General features: G+C 33.2%; 1 protein-coding gene across 1 annotated transcript; it reads right to left on the bottom strand.

Annotated features, from left to right (window-relative positions):
- Window positions 1–7,443: 7,443 nt before the first annotated feature.
- LOC140878233 (uncharacterized) lies at window positions 7,444–8,402 on the bottom strand. Its single transcript, XM_073281839.1, has 2 exons — window positions 7,845–8,402; window positions 7,444–7,752 (listed from the first exon to the last, which is right to left on the bottom strand). Exons 1-2 carry the CDS (start codon window positions 8,323–8,325, stop codon window positions 7,727–7,729), a joined length of 507 nt encoding a protein of 168 aa, XP_073137940.1. The 5' UTR covers window positions 8,326–8,402; the 3' UTR covers window positions 7,444–7,726.
- Between the last annotated feature and the right edge of the window lie 17,500 nt (window positions 8,403–25,902).

The raw sequence follows: 25,902 nt of genomic DNA, 5'->3' as shown, positions 1-25,902 counted from the left end.
AGAACTCATGTCACCTAGTCTTTTGTGCCACAAATCAGTTTTATCACTCAAGACAGCATTCACAAAGTTTTGCATACAAGATTCAGGTTCAGCATGACAAACATACAAGTTTCTCAATTTTTCAGCTTTGAAAATCACCAAAGAACCTTTCAAAATTTTCATTATCCCGTTACCCCATCTACCCTGTAATCCATCATCTTCCAAAGCAGCACAGGAAATCAAATTATGACATAAATCAGGAACATGTCTAACATTTTTCAAAGTCAGCACATAAACTGAATCAAATTTCAAACATACATCACCAAGACCAGCAACTTGGCACATCTTTTCATTAGCCATAGAAACAGACCCATGCTTCACTTCTTTATAATTAGAAAACAGTTTTTTGAATGGAGACATGTGAAAAGTGCACGCAGAATCTACAAGCCATTCATTTTCACACAAAGCACTTGAATGCACAGAATTCACAGTAGGCACATCACATACTTCAGTCACCATAAAAACATCACCCATGTTTTCACTAGAAGAAGCCATATTAGCAATATCATCATGCTGATTTTTGTAATTCTGGTTTTGTTTTTGTTTAGGCCTTGAACAATCTTTAATGTAATGACCTGTTTCACCACAATTAAAACACTTTCTATTTTTAGGCCTCGACTGAGATCTTTGCTTACTTTTACCTCTGTTTTTAGCAAAAGATTGGTTATGATTGTTTGAATGTCTTTGAAAACGATTTTTAGACCTTCCCCTAACAAACATAACCTCACCAGAATTATTACCACCCCTATTGCTTTTCAAATCGATCTCTTTGCTTTTCAGACCATTCACAACAGTTTCTAATGTTATATTGTCTCTACCATACTTAATAGCAGATTTAACATCACTGTAAGAATCAGGAATAGCATTCAAGAGAACAATAGGTGTGTAATCATCAATGTGTTTATCTCCTGTTTGCTTAATATCTTGAATTAGTTTGGTAAACACATCAATATTTTCATCAATGTCCTTGTTCAAATCTAGTTTGAAACGGAAAAATTTTTCAAGTAAAAACAATTTACTCGGTAGTGAAGTCTCTGTATAGAGCTCTTCTAATTTTTCCCAAAGTTCTTTGGCCGATTTCAGTTTACCCACTTTTCTTAGCACATAATCAGATAAATTCAAGATAATAGAGGAGTAAGCAAATTCATCCATTTCAGCTTTTTTCTCAGCCGTTTCGGCAGCAGGATACGACAAATCTATTGCTTTGAAAACCTTTTGTTGTATTAAAATTCCTTTCATTTTCTGCTGCCAAATTGAGAAATCAGTTTTTCCATTAAAAGGTTCAAGATTAAAACCAGTGAACGACATTTTTTCACACAGAAAAATCACTGAAACTTTTTCACACACAAAAAAGGCAGTAAACTCACAAATAAGAGCAGTCACAACGGAAGCCACTTAAAATCACAAAAGTAACACAGTCAACGCAAATAAGCACATAAGTCCTAGAAATCTACCAGCACGTAATCCCATAACCTAAACCGCGGCCAGCGGCTACTACAAATGCGATAAAAGAGGTTCAAGCCAATTTACCAGAGCGAAACTCTAAGTAAGAGTTTCGATCCCACGGACCAGAACGACACCCAAAGGCGACGAAGGAAGGCACGCTGTCCAGGAGGCTCGGCTGCAGTTGCTGTCCAGGCGGCTCGGCTGACTTGACGACTAACCAGTGACTCGATGGACGGCGGGCAGAGGCAGCGACGGGCAGAGACAGCGACGGGCAGAGGCTGGCGGCGATGGCACCCAGAAACGACGGCGAACGGCTGCTGTCCTGGAGGTGGCTCGGCTAACCAGTGGCTCTGATACCACTGTTAGGTATCAGCTGTCCAGGTGACCTAAGACTTCTCCTTTTACTCGTTGAACGTTCCTTCCTGCAAAATAACAAAGAAAACCAGCAGCAAGAAGAAAGAGCAGAAAAGAACAGGAAAAAGAACGGCAGTTCAATAAAAAGGAAGAAATCGGCAAGCACCGGGGCTCAGACGCGTTGACTCTCCAACAATACAGCAATCCATGGTGAAGACACAAAAGGATTTCCCAATCCCAGAAAACCCACGCTCGCTACGCTCACTGCCCTCTCCAAAGGATCGTTCGCCTCACACAGAGGATATCTTCACCCTCATCTCATAATCGTGTGAGCTATACCATATATAAGAGGATAGGGCTGATCATAAAGGCAGCCGCCCACAAAGAAGGGCTGCTCCATGTTTTACGCAGAGAAGGAACACACAATTCAAAGGAGGAGGCGCACATTTAATTCCTCACGACTGATAAGAGAAGAAGGGGAATTATATGATGGTTTGGACTGGGCTGTGAAAGTATAAGATAGTAATTGGGCCAAAGCCCAACACGAGTAATTGAGTTGGCCCGAGTCACGGAATCTACTTCCATTGCACGTGACATTAGGACGTCGTGTGATTGTCTCGATTGCATGCATGGAGAGGTTCAAAGAGCAAAGGAAAGCGACGTAATTTTCGGCGGTGGCGTCGTACACGAGGGGCGGTGGCGTCGTACACGAGGTTGGGGCAGAGGGCCCCTTTTGGGTTGACGTGGCCGGCTCCCAGCTTTTGCTACCTTAGGAAATGGACACAAGTACAAAGGGTGTCACTGTACAGCGGAAAAGGGAGGGGAAGAATAAAGTTGAACTCGTTTACTTTAGAGATACGAATAGCTCGAGCAATTTTTGTGATGCCCAGTCGTTGGAATCCAAAGATGTACATGGGAAAGTGGTGCTATGCGATAGCTACGGTGGCGGAGGGGTAAAGTTTGTGTGGCAGTGAAGGCTGCCGGTCGAGTGGGGGTGATTTTTGCAAACGTAAAGGGAATGCGCTGTGAAACCGATTCCGAAAAGTTACATATTGCCGACGGTAGCAGTTGGATTGAAAGCTGGCGAGAAGATAATACATTACGTGAAAACTGTTGGATCTCGGATCTTTATCGTGCCCAAAACGCAGCGGAAGTTTAAATTTAATTTTGACGTTCAAAATTTTTTTGGACACTCATATGGTTTAAATTAATGTACGTAGGGAGTTAAGAGATTTATACCTATCAATCTTAAAAGATTGACGATGGCTCCAACTATTTCGAAAATAGCTCTTGTTGTAAATCCCTACGAACAATCAACTGGATTTTTCCTCCTTTCTTCAATTCAGGTCCACGACCGGATTTCCTGTTCCTCTTCTAATTTGCACTTAAAAGAAGAAAAAAAATTTCGAGGAGAAAACAAAAGGAAGACTGGACAGAAGAGCTTGCAGAGAGAGTTTCGAACAATTCGAGCCGAAGAAAGAAAGCTGAATGCTTTCAATTATTACAATCCCAATTGCAATTGATGTGGTTTAATGAGTTGTCTCCCGACAACTCATTAATTCCCTTTTTTATATATATATATATTATATAATAATATAATATAAACATAAGGTCCCACAATAATATAATATATAAATATATTATATTATATATCTATATATATATATATAGATCCTTATCTCCAAGTTCTACTTGGAAAAATTAATTAAACCCTTTTAATTAATTTTGCTCTCAAAAATTTCTATAAGCCTTTATAAGCCATTTATAAAGCTTATCTATCGATCCAGTCAAATTTGTTTATCATAAATTCAACTCTTTGAATTTATTATCTCAACGGGAACAGGAAAAACAGTACTTGTGTAACCCTCAATGGTTCAGAGATACTACTAGCTGTGGGTCCAGGCTTACCCTTATTAGCCTCATTCTATGCATCAACTCCTTGATCATAAAATGTCAGAACTCATTTCTGATTTAACCCATCGAATCATGGTAAGAGCGTTAAGTAGCACCGCCCCATGATTTCCTAGGTATCACTGATAGTGTCTGCAAGAACCAGTCGATTATGGTTAACGTACATCACAGTCCCTTCATCTTATATATCCCGATCGAAACTGCAACCACTGGTTCATCGAGGGTCGCATGTGAATTTCGATAACGATGTGATGTCTTTGAGAATACATAGTGGCATCGCATGCGTAACTTGGTAAACACTTTACTCTACTAAACATCTTACACTCTGATCAGAGATTCCATGCACTATTAACTCATTTTATCACATAGGATATCCACACCCATAGGTGAGCGGTGAATCCCCGAATACAATGCACTGGCTCCTACATGTGTCGCAACTGTACCCAACTCGCCACCTGATGACCCTCATGGAGTCGGTAAACGAGTCAAAGTAAAGTCCTAGCATGTAGAGCCTCAGTGTTGTCCCGGGTCGTAAGGACTAATGGTGTACAACCATAACCACGGACTTATCCACTCGATGAATGATAACCACTTGGGAAGTCCAAGGGAGGGTAGTTCAGTGAACTCATCGTATGAGCACCAATCTGTATGATTGAACATATTTATGTCCATACCAATGAAACGTGGTACACATCATCACAGATTCTAGTCTCGAGCTCAAGCGATCCTTATCCTTATTTTGGACGGCCCAATCGACTAGGAACTTTATTTAGAATATACAGTAATTAATAATATGTGTTTCATGATTGTCATCATATGTACAATCTCATATCTTACTATAGTATATTCAAGGTCTTTATCTATGCAATTTGCATGGGTATACAGATAAAAAAAATGCCAGATAAAAGATTAATTATATTAAAATAAAGATTGTTATTACACTTGAGTCAATAAAATCCCTGACCAACATTTGGCTTGCAGGGCATCTACTCTAACAATCTCCCACTTGCCCTAAAGCCAACTACTCATTAGTTTTAATCCCATTGTTTCGCGATGTTTCTCAAACAATGGTCCTGGCAAGGGCTTTGTTAGTGGATCAGCAACATTATCTGTAGAGGCAACTCTCTCGATTGATATGTCTCCTCTTCCCACAATCTCCCGAATGATGTGGAATTTCCTCAGTATTTGTTTGGATCGCTGATGAGACCTTGGTTCCTTTGCCTGAGCAATGGCACCAGTGTTGTCATAGTACACCGGAACTGGATCAACTCCATTTGGAATAATGCCCAACTCTTGGACAAAATTCCTCATCCAAACTGCCTCTTTGGCTGCAGCAGATGCTGCTATGTATTCGGCCTCAGTGGTGGAATCCGCAACTGTGTCTTGCTTAAAACTCTTCCAAGAGACAGCAGCACCATTAAGCATGAATACAAAACCAGAAGTCGATTTCGAATCATCCACGTCACATTGGAAGCTAGAATCAGTATAGCCTTCCAATTTTAATTCTCCACCCCCATAAATCATGAACAAATTCTTAGTCCTTCTCAAGTACTTAAGAATATTTTTCACGGCTTTCCAATGCAATGGACCAGGGTTAGCCTGATATCTGCTTGCAACACTCAAAGCATATGCTATATCAGGATGCGTTGATATCATACCATACATGATACTACCAATTGCTGATGCATAGGGAACACGTGTCTTCATCTCTATCTTTTCATCAGTCTTAGGGCACATTGATTTAGATAGAGTAATACCATGACACATTGGTAAGTATCCTCTCTTGGACTATCCATAGAGAATCTTTTAAGTATGGTATCAATATACGTGACTTGGGTGAGCCCCAACATCCTTTTCGATCTATCTCTATAGATTTGTATTCCCAATACATAGGATGCTTCACCCATGTCTTTCATGGAGAATTTACTTGCTAACAATAATTTAGTTGATTGCAATAATCCTATATCATTCCCAATGAGGAGGATATCATCAACATAAAGTACTAGGAATGTCACTGCATTCCCACTAACTTTCTTGTACACACATGGTTCCTCAGGATTTTTAACAAAACCAAACTCTTTAATAGTGTTATCAAATCTGAGATTCCAACTCCTAGATGCCTGCTTGAGACTGTAGATCGATCTCTGAAGTTTGCATACCTTATGCTCACTTTCCACTGATGTGAAACCCTCAGGTTGAGACATATAGATTTCTTCTTTAATGTCTCCATTGAGGAAGCTGTTTTCACATCCATCTGCCATATTTCATAGTCATAACATGCAGCTATGGCTAGCAATATTCTAATTGACTTGAACATAGCGACTGGTGAAAAGGTTTCCTCATAGTCAACTCCTTGTCTTTGAGTATAGCCTTTTGCCACTAGTCTTGCTTTGAAGGTCAATACCTTCCCATCCGCCTCAAGTTTTCTCTTGTAAATCCATTTGCATCTTATGGAAACAATTCCCTCAGGTGGATCTACTAAAGTCCATACTTGGTTCGAATACATGGAGTCCATTTCGGACTGCATAGCTTCAAGCCATTTAGATGATTCAGCATCAGATATTGCTTCTTTGAAGTTTCGTGGATCACATCCATCACTAGGCTCATCATGGCCTTGTTCATGAAGAAGCGTATATCTTGCAGGCGGTCTGATTATTCTTTCAGACCTTCTAGGTATGTGTGATTCAACTACTGGCTGTTGGAGATTGGGTTCAACTTCTACAGTCGTGGGTGTATCTCGAATTTCCTCGAGTTCTATCATTTTGCCTTTTTTATCTAATAGAAACTCCTTCTCCAAGAAGGTGGCATTTCTAGAAACAAACACATTTGTTTCTTTTGGATGATAGAAATAATATCCAACAGAGTTCTTTGGATATCCCACGAAGTAGCACAAAATGGATCTACTATCCAATTTGTCTCCCACTGTCTGCTTCACGTAAGCAGGACATCCCCATATTCTTATATAAGAATATTTGGGAACCTTTCCCATCCATATCTCATATGGTGTTTTATCCACTGCCTTTGTATGGACATTATTCAATAACATTGTCGCAGTTTCAAGCGCAAAGCCCCAAAACGATCTAGGCAATTCAGTGAATCCCATCATAGATCGAACCATGTCCATCAAAGTTCTATTTCGACGTTCAGAAACACCATTCAATTGTGGTGTTCCTGGTGGAGTCCACTGTGAGAGAATCTCATTCTCTTTAAGATAGTCCAAACATTCAGTACTCAATTATTCTCCACCTCGATCAGATCGGAGTGTTTTAATACTTTTACCCAATTGTTTCTCTACTTCAGATCTGAATTCTTTGAACTTTTCAAATGCTTCAGACTTGTATTTCATCAAATACACATACCCATACCTCGAAAAATCATCAGTAAAGGTAATGAAGTAGGACTGCCCATATTTAGTGCTAACATTTAGCGGGCCACATACGTCTGTGTGGATCAAATCCAAAAGACATGTGCACGTTCTACATTCCCATTAAAGGGAGTCTTGGTCATTTTTCCTTTCAGACAAGATTCACAAGTAGGTAGAGAGTTTATATCTGACATGTCGAACATGCCCTCTCCCACTAACTTGTGCATCCTTCTTTGAGAAATATGACCTAGTCTAGCGTGCCATATATGTGCAGGGTTTTTACTATCTTGTCTTCTTTTGTTTGTTGTTATTGTTTGGACATTGTTTAATGGAATATCTTTTAATTTTAAGTTATAGAGATCGTTTTGTAATTCACCAGTTCCAATCAAACATTCATTCTTATATATAGTGCAAACACCTTTTGCAAAAATACAAGAATAACCATCTCTATCAAGCATAGAAATAGAAATAATGTTTTTAACCAAATCAGGAACATACAAAACATCCCTCAAAAGCAACTTAAAATCATTGTTTAATATTAAAATAATATCTCCTTTGGCCTTGGCAGCAACCCTTGCTCCATTTCCAAGTCTTAGAAAGGTCTCACCTTCTCTAAGTTTCTTGCTTCTTGTCATCACCTGCAAATCATTGCATAGATGAGAATCACATCCGGTATCCAATACTCAAGAAGAAGAATTCATTGAGATATTAATTTCAATATAAAACATACCATGGCCAGAACGCTTCTGGGCAAGATATTCAGTGCAATTACGCCTCCAATGTCCAGGCTTGTTGCAGTGGAAACAGACTTGTTCTGATTTATTTTGCCTTTTGGGCCCTTGAGCAGGTTTCTTGTATGGCTTCTTATTAGGCTTGTTCTTAACTGCAGGGGCAGAACGCTTCTTTCCCTTGTTTTGGGCTCCCTTTTTCGTCCCAGACGACGAGCCCAAAAGCAGAACAGTCTTTTCTTTCTTGATTGTGGCCTCATAATTAACAAGCATATTGACCAACTCTTCAAGGGTGGCCTCTATCTTGTTCATATTAAAATTAACCACAAATCCGTCGAACGAGGAAGATAAAGACAACAAGAGAATATCAGTCGAGAGCTCATGAGGCATAACCATATTGAGTCCCACTAATTTCTCAACTAACCCAATTATCCTAACACCATGCTCATGGACCGAAGCCCCTTCTCGCAAGCGTGTAGTCATGAGTTCTTTCACAGTCGTGTTTTTCTGATCGAGTTTGAACACCGTATAACTCTTTCAGATGAAAGTGAATGTCAGCAGCATTCGCAGCATCCTCGAACCGCCTTTGCAGTTCATTCGACATAGAAGCCATGATGTAGCTCTTAGCTTGGAGATCATGGTCCCACCATTTCTCAAGCTTGGCTAACTCAGTCTCACTGATGTTAGGAGCTGCTTCCTTCGGTGGCTTCTTTTCAAGCACATACGCAATCCTCTCAGAGTTTAGAACAATCTTTAGATTTCTTAGCCAGTCTTGATAATTAGGTCCGGTTAGCTTGTTTTGTTCGAGAATAGCAGAAAGTGGATTGCGTATCGACATCTTAAACATACTGAAATTGAAAAACAGATAATCGTTACTAATTATTTTAAAATAATTATAAGATATAAAATATAATCTTTAATTTTATAAATTTCCTCCCACTATTTTTTGACATTTTCACTACCCTCTGATGAAAACGGGAAATCGTATTTCCTTAGTGAGCATGTAGAGTCCAATCTAGATAACTATGATCCCGAATAATATCAGCCAATCATAATTTCTAAAAGGTAGAGCCCAATTGCATCCCCATGCAACCTCTACGTGTTTCGTCTCACTCTTGATAAGGACCCAATAATATGACGTCGTTTATCTTCGAGTATCAAGCCGACCCATCAATGTTGAATCGTAGTGGACGGTCGCCATGAGTTCCCTCAATAATATGAGCCGAAGTCATGGAAGTTCCACCCAATTCACATCACCTATGTCAGTGGAAGTCACAGCTTTCCGGCGTCCAGGTCTCCCCAATAATATGAGCCAGATACTGACCGCGGGTAGCGTTCATCATGCAACCACCGTTGATGGAAGACAAGAATAAATTAAACTCTTCTAATTTTTACTTTTATGGCTTGATATAAATTTTGAATCATATTCAAAATGAGAGATTTTAATTTTGAAATTGTCTCATCATTTTATTTAAAATCGTGTGCCATGATTTTGTATGTTTGCCGGATTCATGCAACTATATTATCGAATAATATGCATACATGCATATTACTATATATCGCATATATCATAATATGACAATTAAATAAGGATGATCGATTGCCAATACTATTTGATCCATGCGAGCCAAGCATGGATCAAGGTCCAAATCCTAGGTAAATGCAGGGATGCAAATGCAACTTATTACATAAGCTTCCAATATTTTACATGTCGTCATCTTGATCATCGGGTCCACCATCTTCCAATCTTGATCTCCCACTATTACAAATATTTACATTTGAATAGCCATGGCACATAAGGGATACATATCAAGGGGTGGGAACGAGCCATAAACCAGGCTCACTTTAATTTTATCAAATAAAATTATACAAGTTGAGACATGAAAAATATCTTAGCATACACCTAGCACATTGGTTATGGCTCTCGATCATACTTCATGCATATAATATCACATATTATATAACTCATCAATTTCATGTATCTTGTAATTTTATCACTAACCGCCATAATTATTAAATGAATTAACAAATTAAATAAACTCCTTTATTTAATTTCTAATTAATTCAATAATAATTGATTTTCTTGTAAAATTCATTTTACTATAAATAATTAAAATCACATTCTAATTATTTATTTCATAAGAAAATATTTTATAAAATCACATCGGATCCGAAACTCTTTTCGAAAAATATGTATATGTGTAAGGCTGCCTGAAACATTTTCAAAATCACCCCTACACCTACTGACCTAACACTGCCCGAATTAAATTCGAACAGTCAGCAATTGAGCACTGTTTCGGCAATCATAGCATGATTACTATTATTATATTATATATATATATATGTTTATATATACATGTCGTAATGCATATATATACACATATCTATATATATAATAATATATATAATAACAATAATGCATATATATATATCTATATATGTATATATATATCGTAATAAATATATACATATATATGATAATAATAATATATATCCTTATATATATTATTATAATATATATCTATATACGTACATATATATACCGTAATATATATATACATACATATATCTATATATTTTATAATATATATCTATATACGTACATATATATATATATATATATCGTAATATATATATACATACAAATATCTATATATATATTTTTTAAATTCTATAAAATAAATTTTATGGTGTAGCGATTATGAAATATTTTCTTATGCGGTTAGAAATTAAAAATATTCAACATGAAATAAACCATACGATATAGAGAACTTGGCTTTGATATCACTGTTGGATATCGGATCTCTATCGTGCCCAAAACGCAGCGGAAGTTTAAATTTAATTTTGACGTTCAAAATTTTCTTGGACACTCATATGGTTTAAATTAATGTACGTAGGGAGTTAAGATATTTATACCTATCAATCTTAAAAGATTGACGATGACTCCAACTATTTCGAAAATAGCTCTTGTTGTAAATCCCTACGAACAATCAACTGGATAAAATTTTTCCTCCTTTCTTCAAATCAGGTCCACAACCGGATTTCCTGTTCCTCTTCTAATTTGCACTTAAAAGAAGAAAAAAATTTTCGAGGAGAAAACAAAAGGAAGACTGGACAGAAGAGCTTGCAGAGAGAGCTTCGAACAATTCGAGCCGAAGAAAGAAAGCTGAATGCTTTCAATTATTACAATCTCAATTGCAATTGATGTGGTTTAATGAGTTGTCTCCCGACAACTCATTAATTTCCTTTGTTTTAATATATATATATATATTATATAATAATATAATATAAACATAATGTCCCACAATAATATAATATATAAATATATTATATTATTTATCTATATATATATATATATATAGATCCTTATCTCCAAGTCCTACTTGGAAAAATTAATTAAATCCTTTTAATTAATTTTGCTCTCAAAAATTTCTATAAGCCTTTATAAGCCATTTATAAAGCTTATCTATCGATCCAGTCAAATTTGTTTATCATAAATTCAACTTTTTGAATTTATTATCTCAACGGGAACAGGAAAAACAATACTTGTGTAACCCTCAATGGTTCAGGGATACTACTAGCTGTGGGTCCAGGCTTACCCTTATTAGCCTTATTCTATGCATCAACTCCTTGATCATAAAATGTTAGAACTCATTTCTGATTTAACCCATCGAATCATGGTAAGAGCGTTAAGTAGCACCGCCCCATGATTCTCTAGGTATCACTGATAGTGTCTGCAAGAACCAGTCGATTATGGTTAACGTACAGTACAGTCCCTTCATCTCATATATCTCGATCGAAACTGCAACCATTGGTTCATCGAGGGTCGCATGTGAATTTCGATAACGATGTGATGTTTTTGAGAATACATAGTGGCATCGCATGTGTAACTTGGTAAACACTTTACTCTACTACACATCTTACACTCTGATCAGAGATTCCATGCACTATTATCTCATTTTATCACATAGGATATCCACACCCATAGGTGAGCGGTGAATCCCCGACTACAATGCACTGGCTCCTACATGTGTCGCAACTGTACCCAACCTCGCTACCTGATGACCCTCATGGAGTCGGTAAACGAGTCAAAGTAAAGTCCTAGCATGTAGAGCCTCAGTGTTGTCCCGGGTCGTAAGGACTAATGGTGTACAACCATAACCACGGACTTATCCACTCGATGAATGATAACCACTTGGGAAGTCCAAGGGAGGGTAGTTCAGTGAACTCATCGTATGAGCACCAATCTGTATGATTGAACATCTCTATGTCCATACCAATGAAACGCGGTACACATCATCACAGATTCTAGTCTCGAGCTCGAGCGATCCTTATCCTTATTTTGGACGGCCCAATCGACTAGGAACTTTATTTAGAATATACAGTAATTAATAATATGTGTTTCATGATTGTCATTATATGTACAACCTCATATCTTACTATAGTATATTCAAGGTCTTTATCTATGCAACTTGCATGAGTATACAGATAAAGAAAATGCCAGATAAAAGATTATTTATATTAAAATAAAGATTGTTATTACACTTGAGTCAATAAAATCTCTGACCAACATTTGGCTTGCAGGGCATCTACTTGGCTTGCAGGGCATCTACTCTAACAAAAACACACCACAACCCCACGACGGTGCTGAGTTTTGGCGACACGGTGGTGAACGTTAAGTCGTCGCCAAAGGTGGCATGGTTCAGTTCTAAGGGGCCCAATTTGTTCTCAGCGCAAATATTGAAGCCCGGTGTGATTGCGCAGGAGTTAGTATCTTGGCGGCCTGGTCCGAGGATTCACCTCCCAGCTCTGACTTGGAGACAGACACTTGAAGGACTTCATTCAACATCATATCTTGTACGTATACACTATATAGTACTTCTACTGTTCTATTCGTACCAATTGATTAATTCTCCGCTGTACAGTGACACCCCTTTGTACTTGGGTTCATTTCCTAAGGTAGCAAAAGTTGGGAGCCGGCCACGTTGACCCGAAAAGGGACCTCTACCCCGGCCTCGTGTACGGCGCCACCGTCGAAGATTACGTCGGTTTCCTTTGCTCTTCGAACGTCTCTATGCATGCAAGCGAGACAATCCCACGTCATCCTAATGTCACGTGCAGTGAAGCAGATTCCGTGACCCGGGCCAGCTCAATTACTCGACTATCGTCGTCGCTTCGATAAGTCTCGGGTCGTACGTTATACCTGGGAGCTGACGAATATAGGGCCGGAAGGTTCGATTTATCAAGCCATATGACGTCGCCGTCGGTCGTTTGGGTGGATCTTGAACCGAACATACTTGTTTTCCCGAAAGTTGGCGATAAAAGACGTCATACAACTACATTTGTGTTGGAAAAGGATGTGGATTCAGGGCAATTTCGAAGCGGGTTCGGATCCATTGTTTGGGGCAATGCAGAAACTATAGTAGACACCCTGGTTTCATTTTCTTGGCATAGAGTATGGGAAATATTATCCTATCATAAATTAACTGGTGTAACGTTCTATTGTTACACTGATAATGATATGTGTGATAAAAAATAAAGATTTCAAATAAATTCTACCCTTGGAAATAGGAGATGGGACAAAAAAGGGCGGTACACTGAAATCGGGATATCATTTGGAGATGGGGATGTTTGATCCCTGTCCTAGGTGTTCTTCGAATTTTCTAATGGGTTGGTGGAATATGATTTGGAATTTAAAAATTCCTCCTAAAGTGAAGATATTTAACTGGAGGACTATTTTCAATCACATCCCATCGAAGTTTAATTTAGCTTGACATCATGTTCCTATTTTGGGAGTGTGTTTTATGTGTAAATCAGATGTAGCTACAACCTCCCATGTTTTATTGTTTTGCTCGGCTATTAAAGCTTGCTGGAAAGAGGGTTCATTATGGCCTTTACTTCGTCGCAGTCGTGGTTCTTCCTATTTCGATATTATTTATGGTTTGTCATGTAACTGTTTTGATGAGGACCTTGGTCTGTTTTGTTTACGGTCGTGGGCAATTTGGAAGGAGATATGTCGTCGTAAACATGATAGTTTATTATGTGAGCAGTATGTATATTCATGTCAGTGGGGTGGTGAATTCACTTTTAAGTGAGTTCTCTAAGGCTAATGATGTTCGAATCAGTTGAGGATTACTTCGCGAGAGCAGATTCAGTTTAGGTGGATAAAACCAAGTGCCGGACAGTTTCGATTGGATGTAGATACGGGATTTGATGAGTGGTTGGGAAGATTTTCGGTTGGGGCTATCATTCGTGACCATTCCGGGGTTATTATTGTGGCTGTGGCTGAACTTATTCGTAACCTATGTTCTGTATTTGGAGCTGAGCCGATGGCAATTCTCAAGGGTTTGTGGCTGTGTCAATGCAGTGACGGAGCCAACGGAGTGCTTTGATATTGAAGGTTCTCTAGTTGATCAAATCAAAACTCTGCTTCTTGATTGCTCTTTTGTAGGCATCCGACATGTACGACGCCAAGCTATTTTGGTGGCCCATTCGCTTGCTTCCTTTGGAAGTTTGGTTATTCTACTTCTAATGCTGTAATTTGAGATCACATTACTTGGTTCCCTGCTTGGCTACAAGAAGGGATTTGCTCAGATTTATGGGAGGAATGAATTTTTTTTTTTTTTTTAAAAAAAAAAAGTTAAGTGTGCCCACGCACGGAGTTGGTGGATCAATGATTTTGTGTTGTTAATTTATAACTCGGTCCTTCAAAAATAAAAAGGAAAAATAAGTTTTTTGGTCCAGTAACTTTATTCAATGTGGGTTTTGGTTCATTAATTTTTTCGATGTGGATTTTGGTAAAATAACTTTGCATTTTCAGTGTTTTTTTGTTTGAGTGCATGTGCAAGTTTCTGATTGGTTCACGTCATCATTTGGATCAATTAGAAATTGACACGTATGCAATTAGACCAAAAAACACTGAAAATGCAACGTTAGTGTACCAAAATCCACATGAAAAAAGTTAATGGATCAAAACCAAAATATGTACAAGTTATTAGATCAAAAAACTTATTTTTCCAAAATAAAATGCTAGAAAATCATTTCATTACTTTAAAGCTAGCACCAATCCATACCCATTTAGGTTGTATTTGGACGTGCTGACGAAATTTATCTAAACACAAATTTAAATTTTTTCAACTTGTAAAACATTAAAAAATTTTGTACATATCGAAAGGAAACTTTAAAATTTATAATGAATTATAATCATTAAATTAAACAACAGTTGCTGAAGGCTTTTGGGTTCTGACAGCGAGAAGAAATACATGATTAAACCAAATATAATTCACATTCGGCAGGTTATAGTTAACCATTAGTTATATAAAACCTATTTTTGGAGTGTAGTAAAGAAAATCCATTTTGGCTATCAATAAATTAAAATTTATTTCAAATACTAAACACGGAGTCGTGGACTTTGACATCATCGTAACATAATTTATTTGACGCTAAAAAACTGCAATATTATTAAAAACTTGACAACATCGTAATTAATATTAACAGTTCAAATTAAATTGTCATTAACTAATATATATATATATATATAAAAGAGTGTAGTTTTAGCGACGATCAATCCCTTTCAAGATTCCAAAACGAATTATATATATGGATAGAAAGAAAATAATTCATTGTTAATTAATGTTTCACTGAATCTGGTAAATATATAGATATTGTGGCCGTAGGGCTGCGCCTTAAATTAGGCAAAAATACATTTGCTAGTTTGACTTGTACGGACAATTAGCATCCCCACAAAAAGATTAATCCTACTTCTAAAACTTTGTATGAAAATAAGTTATAGATTAATTAAGTCTTAGGAAGGATTCTTTTAGGCACAAAGAATTGACGCATGAACTTAATTCCCGACGTATAAAATAATAACAATTAAGTAGTTAAATTAGGGATATATGATTTATTATCTTCACATGAATCACATAATTGGATAATTTCATATATATATTATTTTTGTTTGAAATAAATCGATTGTTTTGTACATACAAAAATTTTGCGTTGGTTCTAATGGGTTTAAAATTCCGTTTGATGATCCAATATAGATTTAGGTTTCTTATCTTTCAACATTTGCAAATTATGATTCTTAATTTTAACCGAGGAGAGTAAGGGTTAATGAGATCTTATCATATTGATAATACCCAAATCATTGATTCAAGGGTTTATATTTCAACACATATGCATAATTAATACTAGCGATAATGTCACACACAATGTGTATGCGTAAAAAACCGCTGCTCGTGAAAAAAAAGAGAATGAAACTTTTTTTCTTGATAAAATAAAAATCAAGTTTATCAATTTAGGAACATGAAATCGGTTACTGCATAAAACTTATAAGCAAAGTGATGATCGGTTAAAAAAGTTGAAAGTGGAGAGATAAGGATATTTTTGGAACAAAAAAAAGTTTCACCAAAAACAATTTTTAAAGGGACTCTCCCTTTATTAATAGTATAGATTATAAGATTTACGTGATAAATCATGAATTGTTAGATCTGCTATTAGGGTATTATGTCCCTTAAGGTGGTTGAATTAAATCGATGGGTAAGTAAATGCATTATTGACGAGAAAATGGGAAATTGGATGAATTTAATGGGACAATCAAAAAAATGTTTCCATAAACAAGGAAATTATTTGTCCATTTATTCAATTGGATGAAATTTGATTGTTTGTCTCTCTCTATATATACAAAAGATTAATTGATCACATCGAATGTCTCACCTTTTTGGCAAGAGATTTGAATGTACCAGAGGGATGAGACTTGACGTTTCTTTTGATTTCCTAATTTAAATTGAATTATGGATTGAAAATTTTGCTTGAGTTTCAAACATGATCATTGTTTACATCGTTATTCATTTTTTCGTCGTTCGGACTGTTGACTTGTGATCATGGAATTGATATATATATGTACTGATCCTAAATAATTGCTGATCTTAAATATTAGGGTTTTTTTTTTTTTTTTGCAGGGTTTTCTTTCTTTCTTTCTTTCTTTTTTTTTTTTTGGTAATGAACTCTAAGGAGGCAGTGTAATATTTTTTTATTTTTTTTGAATAATTTTTAAAAATGACCTTCTACAAATATCCACAATGAAATTTGACCTTATTTTAAATTAATTTTTTTAAACTAAATTTTAATTATGTTAAGTTACAAATTTATCCATTTTTTGGACCATTATTACATTAACATACAAATATATTACTATAATTATATATGGAAATATTACATATATATTTTATTAGAATTTTTTCCTCTTATTTATATATTTAATTTTTTATTTGTTTTTATATTTGAATTTGTTTTTCGATATTAAATTTATATTAATAATAAAACTTTAATGAAATTAAAACATCTTATTGAATTAGTTAAATTAGTACATAAAATTTACTGTTTGTTATTTTTACGATAAATAACATTCATATTAACTTATTTCCTATCATTTATTGTCATTATTTTTGTATACAAGATTATTTTATTAATAATTGAATTATATGCGTAAATAAAATAATTTGAAATCATGAATTTTTTTTTATAAAAAACAATTCTATATTACTATCGAAATTAAACTTGTTTTAGGGAGTGTTTGCAATAGATTGTGCTTTTGTAGAATTGATTAATTTATAGATTATAAAAAAGTTAGGAAAAATCAAAAGTTGGTAGTGTTTGGAAACAAATGTGAAAATCTAAAAATCAAAGTTGGGTAGTGTTTGATAAATAAGTGATTAGAGTATTTTAACAATGACTTTCTTATTAAAATCTCTTTTGGAGAATTATAATCACCACATGACTAGCTTTTGAATTTCAATTAATTTAAGCATAAGCTAACACATAATCTAGGTTTAAAAAACACACAAAAATGATTTTTTTAAGCCAAAAGCTAACAATCACTTTTTTTTAGTGATTGCAAACACTCCCTTAATAGATCAAAATATATATAATTTTATCATCATCATTATTAAGAAATATCATCATCATTATTATTAAGAAAATAAATTATGTACGATAAAGATTGGTTTCTTATAATTATTTTGGGATGTGATTCTAAATTTATTAAATTACAGTAATTTATTGAGATTAAATAATAGAAAGAAATGATAAAAATTAAGGAACTCAATGAGTAAATACATGAAAATGAAACTTCAATTCATCAAAAATGGAATTTCAAGTTAAACTTGCGAGAAATACGGAAAATGAAAAACAAGAAACATACTTCCTATGGAAACATTAAACCTGGAGGAACCGGCCAGTGCCACTAGGATTCGGACCTTGGGCTTTTCAATTACGGCATTGGCTGAGCCGTTCCCTGCGGTGATGGATGGCTGGAGATGCGAAACGACGGCCGCTAGGGTTGAAGAAGAAAAGGGATCGATGGTGATGGATTTTCTTTCACTGTACTTATGCGATAAAAGATATAAGAATTTAAAGGTGAATGATATTCATCTTTTTACTTCAGCAAATATCATTATAAATTTTATTTTTCAACTTTTTACTTCGTCAAATATAGAAGTAAATTGTGACAGAACATTATTAGTGAAGTTCGGGTTTTTAAAAATCTGAAGTAAAAAATACGTTTTTATTTCGACAGTTTAATTACTGAAGTGTATTGTTACATATTAATTCATAATTGATGTAGCAAAAAATTGATATTACCCGATTGGAGAAAATTTGGGTATTTGAGGAGATCTGGATAGCCGGATTAATACTCGAATTGTTTCAAAAACAGAACTTCGTGGGTTGTCACCTACATCACAAATAAAAGTGAGTGGTGCGAGGATTGCCCGACGAAGACACTTCGACTCTCAAGTCAGTATTTGCCCAATAAAAGTTCTAGAGAACTAGAACATGTGATTATAGATTGCGTACCTTAATAATGGGAGAAATTGAGTTATTTTTAGATAATCGAAGAGTTTTATGGGTTTATACTCCAAAAATAGGTTTTATATAACTATAAGTGAAAAAACTTAGATTTGTGTTTAGAGATATGAATAGTGAATGTATGCTTGTGATACTATATTTTTAATGCTAATGTAATGGATTTTAAGGAGATATATATGTTCGGATTTATTTTTGGTATTTTCTGAAATATATTTTAGAAAAACAATTCTTGAAAAAAATATATATAATGAACGCATACCGTGTAGCTAGAAATATATTATTGAGTTAGGGATATCATACGGGCATTTGTTAGCTCACGCGAATGTATAAGTTACGATGTTTATAAATGATATAAGTGACAATTAATATGGACTAATTTAAGTAAATTATCAATTTTTATTTCATTTTAGGAATATAAAATTGATGTAATTCCATGTAGTGTTTCTAAAAGATATCGTTTTCTAAGAAGTTATATCACTTGTATCATTTATGAACGTGGTAACCCATACATAGGCGTTAGCACTACAAGAAAACAAGGCTTCAAAGACAGAAAAATCCGTCTCTGAAAGATCTTTTTTGTGTCTCTAAAAAAAGTTTGAGACAGAAAATTTCGTCTCAAAAATCCGTTGTAAATATTGAATACAAAATCTCACGAGATAATAACAAAATATCACGACATAATTGTTGTAAATATGGTTGTACGAGATATATTGGTTGTACCTGTAGCATTATTCTAAAAATATATATAGTAGCACAAGCATACATTCACTATTCATATCTCTATATATCGATCGTCATTTTTCCTGATCGATCGATAATCATGTCTTTGAAGTCACTGATCTTTGATTTAGTCACTGTTTTTAGTCTCCAATTGTTTGTGCTCTCAGACGCAGCTAAGAAAACATACATTGTACGTGTGAAATACCACCAAAAGCCTGTGTCGTATTCCTCCCACGCTGAATGACACTTAATAAATGGTGGAGAGGAGAGAGGAAAGGCTATAAAAGAGTCTTTTTTAATCAATAAAATAACGAACTCGAGCGGTCAAATATAATCTCTTGCACGTAAAAGTTCACTGGAAAATTATTTATTTGCTCTCAATACGCGCTCGAGCGGCAAGATGTTTCCGCTCGAGCGCATGTGTTTCACCGGAAATATGTGCGTTTGATGATGAATAATGCGCTCAAGCTGTTAATTTGTCCGCTCGAGCGCCTTAATTTTTTTTAAATAACTTAACGTGCTTGAGCGCAATGGCTCACTGGAAATCTGTGTTTTTGAGTGTTTTTTGGAACATCTAATTATTTTCCTATGGATGTTAAGAAAATTTGTTAATGGAATAAAAAGAATTGAGAGAGAGGAGAAGAAAGTGTACAAAATGATAGAGAAGAAACCAATAATTAAATGATTAATATCATATTAATTAGTCACAATTTTAATAAAACCATGGCTAAATTTAACCACGGTTTTTAAAACCGTAACTAAATTTTGCAACGGTTTAAAAAATCGTGGTTAGAATACCAAGATTTTTAAAAACCATGTTTATTTAGCCACGGTTTTTAAAAAACCAAAACCGTGACTAAATATTCAATTTCAATTTTCTTGTAGTCGATATAATTATATAAATATATAATGGACATGATAATTTCCTTGTTTAAGGAAACATTTTCTTGATTGTCCGATAACAATTCATCCAGTTGGCCATTTTCTCGTCAATAATGCATTTACTTACTCTCCTTGGTTAAAATCAAGAATCATAATTTGAAAATGTTGAAAGATTAGAAACCTAAATCTAAATTGGATCATCAAACGATATATATTTTAAACTCATTAGAACCAACACAAAATTTTTGTATGTACAAAACAATCGATTTATTTTCAAACAAAAATAATATATGAAATTCTCCAATATTTATGTAATTCATGTGAAGATAATAAATTATATATTCCCTAATTTAAAATTTTAAACTACTTAATTGTTATTATTTTATGCGTGGGGAATTAAGTTCATGCGTCGATTCTGTGTCTAAAAGAATCCTCCCTGAGGCTTAATCTATAATTTATTTTCATTATAAAATTTTAGAAGTAGCATTCTTTTTGTGGGGAGGCTAATTATCTGTATTAATAGTCAAACTAGCAAATGTATTTTTGCCTAATTTAAGGCGCAACCTACAGCCACAACATCTATTTACCAGATTTAGTGAAACATTAATTAATAATGAAGTATTTTCATGCTACCCATATATATAATTCGTTTTGGAATCTCGAAAGATATTGATTGATTCGTCGCTACCACTACACGCTTTATATATACTAGCATAATCGCACACGCATTGCGTGTGTATAAAATCATATAATATATTTAATATTGTATGTTATATATAAATATTATTTTTTCAATAATATTTAAATTTATTTTTTAACATTTATAAAATAATATAAAAATAAATTTAAATTTTTTTTATCAATTTATCTTATCTACAATGTTTAGTTGAGAAAAATATGGAAATATGAAATTTCAAAATTTAAAAAAAAAACAAATAAAAATAAAATTGTAATTATATTACATAAGGGCAATTTCGACAATTTAAAAGATGGTGTCTAAGGGAGAGATTCTTTATATATATATATATATATATATATATATATATATATATATATATATATATATATAAATTGATGCCATTTTAATTATTTGAACTGTTAATATTAATTATGTTACGATATATGTTGTCAAGTTTTTAAGAAAATTGCAAGTTTTCACCGTCAAAAAAATTATGTTACAATATATGTTGTCAAAGTCCATGACTCCGTGGTTAGGTATTTGAAATAAATATTTTACTGGTGCCAAAATGGATTTTTTTTTTTTACTACACTCCAAAAATAGGTTTTATATAACTATAAGTGAAAAAACTTAAATTTGTGTTTAGAGATATGAATAGTGAATGTATGCTTGTGATACTATATTTTTAATGCTAATGTAATGGATTTTAAGGAGATATATATGTTCGGATTTATTTTTGGTATTTTCTGAAATATATTTTAGAAAAACAATTCTTGAAAAAAATATATATAATGAACGCATACCGTGTAGCTAGAAATATATTATTGAGTTAGGGATATCATACGGGCATTTGTTAGCTCACGCCAATGTATAAGTTACGACGTTTATAAATGATATAAGTGACAATTAATATGGACTAATTTAAGTAAATTATCAATTTTTATTTCATTTTAGGAATATAAAATTGATGTAATTCCATGTAGTGTTTCTAAAAGATATCGTTTTCTAAGAAGTTATATCACTTGTATCATTTATGAACGTGGTAACCCATACATAGGCGTTAGCACTACAAGAAAACAAGGCTTCAAAGACAGAAAAATCCGTCTCTGAAAGATCTTTTTTGTGTCTCTAAAAAAAGTTTGAGACAGAAAATTTCGTCTCAAAAATCCGTTGTAAATATTGAATACAAAATCTCACGAGATAATAACAAAATATCACGACATAATTGTTGTAAATATGGTTGTACGAGATATATTGGTTGTACCTGTAGCATTATTCTAAAAATATATATAGTAGCACAAGCATACATTCACTATTCATATCTCTATATATCGATCGTCATTTTCCCTGATCGATCGATAATCATGTCTTTGAAGTCACTGATCTTTGATTTAGTCACTGTTTTTAGTCTCCAATTGTTTGTGCTCTCAGACGCAGCTAAGAAAACATACATTATACGTGTGAAATACCACCAAAAGCCTGTGTCGTATTCCTCCCACGCTGAATGACACTTAATAAATGGTGGAGAGGAGAGAGGAAAGGCTATAAAAGAGTCTTTTTTAATCAATAAAATAACGAACTCGAGCGGTCAAATATAATCTCTTGCACGTAAAAGTTCACTGGAAAATTATTTATTTGCTCTCAATACGCGCTCGAGCGGCAAGATGTTTCCGCTCGAGCGCATGTGTTTCACCGGAAATATGTGCGTTTGATGATGAATAATGCGCTCAAGCTGTTAATTTGTCCGCTCGAGCGCCTTAATTTTTTTTAAATAACTTAACGCGCTTGAGCGCAATGGCTCACTGGAAATCTGTGTTTTTGAGTGTTTTTTGGAACATCTAATTATTTTCCTATGGATGTTAAGAAAATTTGTTAATGGAATAAAAAGAATTGAGAGAGAGGAGAAGAAAGTGTACAAAATGATAGAGAAGAAACCAATAATTAAATGATTAATATCATATTAATTAGTCACAATTTTAATAAAACCATGGCTAAATTTAACCATGGTTTTTAAAACCGTAACTAAATTTTGCAACGGTTTAAAAAATCGTGGTTAGAATACCAAGATTTTTAAAAACCATGTTTATTTAGCCACGGTTTTTAAAAAACCAAAACCGTGACTAAATATTCAATTTCAATTTTCTTGTAGTCGATATAATTATATAAATATATAATGGACATGATAATTTCCTTGTTTAAGGAAACATTTTCTTGATTGTCCGATAACAATTCATCCAGTTGGCCATTTTCTCGTCAATAATGCATTTACTTACTCTCCTTGGTTAAAATCAAGAATCATAATTTGAAAATGTTGAAAGATTAGAAACCTAAATCTAAATTGGATCATCAAACGATATATATTTTAAACTCATTAGAACCAACACAAAATTTTTGTATGTACAAAACAATCGATTTATTTTCAAACAAAAATAATATATGAAATTCTCCAATATTTATGTAATTCATGTGAAGATAATAAATTATATATTCCCTAATTTAAAATTTTAAACTACTTAATTGTTATTATTTTATGCGTGGGGAATTAAGTTCATGCGTCGATTCTGTGTCTAAAAGAATCCTCCCTGAGGCTTAATCTATAATTTATTTTCATTATAAAATTTTAGAAGTAGCATTCTTTTTGTGGGGAGGCTAATTATCTGTATTAATAGTCAAACTAGCAAATGTATTTTTGCCTAATTTAAGGCGCAACCTACAGCCACAACATCTATTTACCAGATTTAGTGAAACATTAATTAATAATGAAGTATTTTCATGCTACCCATATATAATTCGTTTTGGAATCTCGAAAGATATTGATTGATTCGTCGCTACCACTACACGCTTTATATATACTAGCATAATCGCACACGCATTGCGTGTGTATAAAATCATATAATATATTTAATATTGTATGTTATATATAAATATTATTTTTTCAATAATATTTAAATTTATTTTTTAACATTTATAAAATAATATAAAAATAAATTTAAATTTTTTTTATCAATTTATCTTATCTACAATGTTTAGTTGAGAAAAATATGGAAATATGAAATTTCAAAATTTAAAAAAAAAACAAATAAAAATAAAATTGTAATTATATTACATAAGGGCAATTTCGACAATTTAAAAGATGGTGTCTAAGGGAGAGATTCTTTATATATATATATATATATATATATATATAAATTGATGCCATTTTAATTATTTGAACTGTTAATATTAATTATGTTACGATATATGTTGTCAAGTTTTTAAGAAAATTGCAAGTTTTCACCGTCAAAAAAATTATGTTACAATATATGTTGTCAAAGTCCATGACTCCGTGGTTAGGTATTTGAAATAAATATTTTACTGGTGCCAAAATGGATTTTTTTTTTTTACTACACTCCAAAAATAGGTTTTATATAACTATAAGTGAAAAAACTTAAATTTGTGTTTAGAGATATGAATAGTGAATGTATGCTTGTGATACTATATTTTTAATGCTAATGTAATGGATTTTAAGGAGATATATATGTTCGGATTTATTTTTGGTATTTTCTGAAATATATTTTAGAAAAACAATTCTTGAAAAAAATATATATAATGAACGCATACCGTGTAGCTAGAAATATATTATTGAGTTAGGGATATCATACGGGCATTTGTTAGCTCACGCCAATGTATAAGTTACGACGTTTATAAATGATATAAGTGATATAACTTCTTAGAAAACAATATATTTTAGAAACACTACATGAAATTACATCAATTTTATATTTCTAAAATGAAATAAAAATTAATAATTTACTTAAACTAGTCCATTTTAATTGACTATTTTTAAAAATAGCCTTATATAATAAACATTTTATAATATAACCTTAAATAATTTAAATATATATCCTAAAATATAATTTCTTTCTATTATTTCATCTCAATAAATTACTGTAATTTAATAAATTTAGAATCACATTCCCAAATATAATTATAAGAAACTTATCTTTATTGTACATAATTTATTTTCTTAATAATAATGATGATGATATTTCTTAATAATGATGTTGATGATAAAATTAGATGGGTAATTGTAATTATGCTAAATAAGTATAATACTAAATTATAAGAGCAAATTAATAATAATGATAGTGATAATTAAATTTGTATTTAATAATATAGCCTTAAATAATTTAAATATCCTAAAATATAATGTCTTTCTATTATTTCATCTCAATAAATTACTGTAATTTAATAAATTTAGAATCGCATTCCCAAATAATTATAAGAAACTTATTTTTATTGTACATAATTTATTTTATTAATAATAATGATTATGATATTTCTTAATAATGATTATGATGATAAAATTAGATCGATAATTGTAATTATGCTATATAAGTATAATACTAAATTATAAGAGAAAATTAATGATAATGATAATTAAATTCGTAATCTGCTAAATAAATAAGTAAGGCTATTTTTAAAAATAGTCAATTAATATGGACTAATATAAGTAAATTATCAATTTTTATTTCATTTTAGGAATATAAAATTGATGTAATTCCATGTAGTGTTTCTAAAAGATATCGTTTTCTAAGAAGTTATATCACTTGTATCATTTATGAACGTGGTAACCCATACATAGGCGTTAGCACTACAAGAAAACAAGGCTTCAAAGACAGAAAAATCCGTCTCTGAAAGATCTTTTTTGTGTCTCTAAAAAAAGTTTGAGACAGAAAATTTCGTCTCAAAAATCCGTTGTAAATATTGAATACAAAATCTCACGAGATAATAACAAAATATTACGAGATAATTGTTGTAAATATGGTTGTACGAGATATATTGGTTGTACATGTAGCATTATTCTAAAAATATATATAGTAGCACAAGCATACATTCACTATTCATATCTCTATATATCGATCGTCATT

This window comes from Henckelia pumila, chromosome 2, assembly GCF_033568475.1.
Source record: "Henckelia pumila isolate YLH828 chromosome 2, ASM3356847v2, whole genome shotgun sequence".
Lineage (NCBI taxonomy): Eukaryota > Viridiplantae > Streptophyta > Magnoliopsida > Lamiales > Gesneriaceae > Henckelia > Henckelia pumila.
The sequence above is the reverse complement of the archived record's forward strand: the minus strand, read 5'-3'. Positions and strand labels throughout refer to the sequence as shown.